The sequence below is a fragment of the Rhinopithecus bieti genome, unplaced genomic scaffold (genome assembly GCF_001698545.2).
Source record: "Rhinopithecus bieti isolate Rb0 unplaced genomic scaffold, ASM169854v2 scaffold_16234, whole genome shotgun sequence".
Taxonomy (NCBI): Eukaryota; Metazoa; Chordata; class Mammalia; order Primates; family Cercopithecidae; genus Rhinopithecus; species Rhinopithecus bieti.
In genome coordinates, this window is record NW_016808946.1 from 2,868,586 (window position 1) to 2,872,684 (window position 4,099).

General features: G+C 37.9%; 1 protein-coding gene across 7 annotated transcripts in view; it reads left to right on the forward strand.

Annotated features, from left to right (window-relative positions):
• Positions 1 to 4,099, forward strand: part of VPS13D (vacuolar protein sorting 13 homolog D) — a 303,606-nt gene that overhangs the window by 74,209 nt on the left and 225,298 nt on the right. For all 7 annotated transcript variants that reach the window (XM_017887998.1, XM_017888002.1, XM_017887997.1 and 4 more), the window contains exon 24: positions 609 to 791. In XM_017887998.1, coding sequence (XP_017743487.1) covers positions 609 to 791 — 183 coding nt within the window. The remainder of the gene's footprint in view (positions 1 to 608; positions 792 to 4,099) is intronic.

A 4,099-nucleotide genomic window follows, 5' to 3' on the forward strand; every position in this document is an offset into this window, starting at 1 on the left:
ATATATAATATATATAATATATAATATATATAATATATACACACATATATACACACACACACATATATATATGTTCTGTGGTTTTTGGGTGCAGTCATAGTCTATAAAATGTTTAATTGATTTTTCTCTAATTGTCGGTTTCCTATATCATTGACTTATGCTTTTTATTTTCTTCCTTCTACTTCAGGTTTAGTTTACTTTTCTTTTTTCAGCTGCTTAAAGTGGAACCTTTCAATTTCTGATTTTTAAGTCTTTATTGCTTTCTAAAGTAATGGTGTACATTTTTCTCTAAGCATTGTTTTAAGTGTATCCCACAAATTTTAATGTATTATGTCTTCCTTATTTTATTGAAAATATTTTTCTATTTCCCTTGTGATTTCTTCTGACCTAGGGGTTATTTAGAAGTGTGTAGTTTATTTTCCAAATATTTGGGGATTTTCCATTATCTTGTTACTGATTTCTAATTTAACTCCATGGTGGTCAGAGAATGTGCTCTGTATAATTTTAATTATTTTATAAACTCATGAAACTTTTGGGAATCTGAGGTTATTTGATGGTGAAATTAAGGAATTAATTATCCTCTGAGTCAATTTTCCTTCCTCTTTCAGGTGAGAGATCAAGCTCAGCGCTGTTCACGGGTTCTCCTGGATATTGAAGCTGGTGCTCCCGTTCTCCTGATCCCAGAAAGTTCCAGATCAAATAATCTGATTGTAGCAAATTTGGGGAAGTTGAAAGTCAAAAATAAGTTTCTGTTTGCTGGTTTTCCTGGCACATTTTCCCTACAAGATAAGGTGAGCATCAGTATCCATTTCCTTTTCTGTTCAGCTAGTATTTGATCACTAATGGAAAAATTTGTATGCTGCTGTAAGATGATCCGTAATTGCTATTACTTTTGTAGGGTATGTGCTTGAAGAATTTTTTTTTGACATTTTATTGACTTTTCCATTAACCTTATGAATTGAGGTAGTGTAAATTGTAACTCTTAGTAACTGTAGGTAGTAACCTGTTTTAGCAAACAAACCAATGGAGTCAACCTTCCATCTTTTTATAATGCTTTCTTTAGATAAAAGCATTCCTTCTATAATATGAATGTTTTAGACTCTGTGGCTTTTTTCAGAGGACATGATTGGCCTGTGGTTTACTTGAAGCCATTTAAAAATGTCTTAATAATAACATACAGTATATTGCTTTTCAGTTTTAAGTTACTGTGGCACCTTTTTTTTTCAACTTTTATTTTAGATACGGGGGTATATGTGCAGGTTTGTTAGATGGGTATATTGCACCCAGATAGTGAGCATAGTACCCAATAGGTAGTTTTCCAACCCATTCCCCCCACCCCCAACCCTGCTCTAATTGATATTAAACAAGTAAATGTGTTTTCCGGGGTTTTGTGAGCTCTCTTAGCAAATTATAGAACCTCAGGAAGGTATCTGTTGTTCTCATATTTATGTCCATCCACGAATACTCAAATGTTTAGCTCCCACTTACAAGTGAGAATATGAACATGGGGCATTTTCTTTTCTTTTCTTTTTTTTTTTCTTTTTGAGACAGAGTCTCACTCTGTTGCCAAGGCTGGAGTGCAGTGGCACCGTGTCAGCTCGCTGCGACCTCTGTCTCCTGGGTTTAAGCAATTCTCCTGCTTCATCCTCCCAAGTAGCTGAGACTACAGGTACCCACCACCACACCCACTGAGTTTTTATATTTTTAGTAGAGACGGGGTTCCACCATGTTTGCCAGGCAGGTCTCAAACTCCTGACCTCAGGTTATCCACCTGCCTTGGCTTCCCAAAGTGCTGGGATTACAGGCGTGAGCCACCGCGCCCAGCCGCATTTGCTCTTCTGTTCTGCATTAATTTGCTTAGGATTATGGCTTCCAGCTCCATCCATGTTGCTGCAAAGGACATGATTTCATTCTTTTTTATGGCTGTGACTTGTGCATTTCTCGGAACAGTGTTTGGAGGTAATTAGGATGAGGACTGTTATTTGTGTTTTACGTTAGGGGAAACTAGGATTCTTTGAGAATAAACAATAAAAATGTAAACCCCTAGTAATTCACAGACCCTTAAAGCTGAGAGGACCTTTTAGATGGTCTGATTAGTCCCCTTCATCCATTTTGCATTTGAGGAGACCGAGTGACATTTCTGGAACCAGAGATGAGGCCTTGTCATTCCTGGTACATGTTTTCATCATTCCTTGCTGGTTTCAACAGCAGCTCTTCAGTCTATTTGCTTATTCCTTGCAAACTCGTTTTAGTTTGTCAGAAAAGCACTTACTAAAATTCCCAGCTACTTATGCCTATTTTTAGTGTAATAGCTAATAACATAGGGAGAGAGATAGCCTTTGAGATGTGTATGTAAGATTTGATTGTAAGATTTTAAAACTGCCAAAAATAGCAATACATAGCTGCCATTTGCTGAATGCTTATTACATATCAGCCAGTGCTGTGCTCTTTACATGTAAAAGGAAACAGTTTCTAATGCTTCTGATACCAAATGAGTTGGATTTTCCCCCATACTAACCATTTTCCAACTGTGAAGATACCAACTGGTCTATAATTTAATTATGACAGTAACCACTTGGAATTAGGGTAAGACCCCACAGGTCCCTAAAGACTGCTCCCCACTCAGACACCAGTCACAAGTCCAGGTCTCCTGTACATCTGATGGACTAGCTATAAACTTGGTGTTCCCACAATGCCTCCTGAGGTTCGGTCATTTGCTATAGTGGCTCATAGAACTCAGGAGAGCACATTTACTGGTTTAGTATGAAGGCTGTAATAAAGGATACAGCCAGATGAAGAGGTGCGTAGGGCGAGATCTCGTAGCTTCCCGAACACAGGAGCTTCTGTGCCATGGAATTGGGGTGCTCCATCTCCTGGACTGTGGATGTATTCACCAACCTGATAGCTCTCTGGACCCCATTGTTTAGGCTTTTAATGGCATCCCCATTACATGAGTATAATTAAATAAATCATTGGCCAATTTTGAGTAGACTCAATCTCTAGCCCTACTGCTCTCCCTGGAGGTCTGGGCACAAAAACGGAAAGTTCCATCCCTCTAATCACGTGGTTGCCCGTACTTCCAGCAACCCTCATTCTAAAGCTATTTAGGGGCTTTAGCCACCAGTTATCTCATTAACATACACAAGGACATTTTATCACTCTCGAGATTCCAAGGGTCTTAGAAGCTCTTGTGTCGTGAACTAAGACCAAATACAGTCATGGTCCCTTAGCTACAGGGAGCTACTTGGGAGGATGGTGCATCCTTAGGTGATTTCCTTGCTCTGTGATCATTGCAGTGTCCTTACACAAACCGAAATGGCTTAGCCTGCTGCACACCTAGGCTCTATGGTGTAGCCTGTTGCTCCTAGACTACAAACCTGTACAGCACAGTACTGTGCTGAATACTGTAGGTAGTTGTAACACCATCGTAAGTATTTGTGTATCTGAACATATCAAAATATAGAAAAGCTAAAAAAATACTGCATTATAATCTTATGAGACCATCATAGTATATATGGTCTGTAGTTGACTGAAATGGCATTATGCAGTGCATAACTGTGTTTGTTTGTGGTAAATCTTTACTTTGAGGCCGTACTAAAATTTTTAGGAGGAAATCAGTTCTAGCCAGAATGTGTGACCAAGTTTACCAGGATCATTTTTGTTTCTCTATCCTTCCTAAAAAGGTAATGGACTGAATTTCCTTATCAGATATATCTATATATGGATCTACCAGCAGACCCTGAAGTTAGCCTTGGCAGAAGAATTGCCAAAATACTTAAGAAATTTTTGCAAAAGGGTTCCTATTTTTTAAGCCAAATAATAGCACAGAGTTTGTAGTGTTTTAATGAAAAAAATTTCCCTGTATTTGTTTTTGAGGATTTGATTTTAAGTGGCAGTGCATACAAGGATCGCTTTTTCTTCAAGGTATAATGTGCTTTTTTTGCAACCTGACTATTCTGAAAAACCTTATGGGATTCAGCAGTCAATTCACATTCACATGCTTAAAAAAGAAAATGAAAACTAACCCTTTAAAATATCTCATTACTTGAGAAAGCCTGCTTATTAACTTTTTTTTTTTTTAGTGTTTGAATTACTTTCC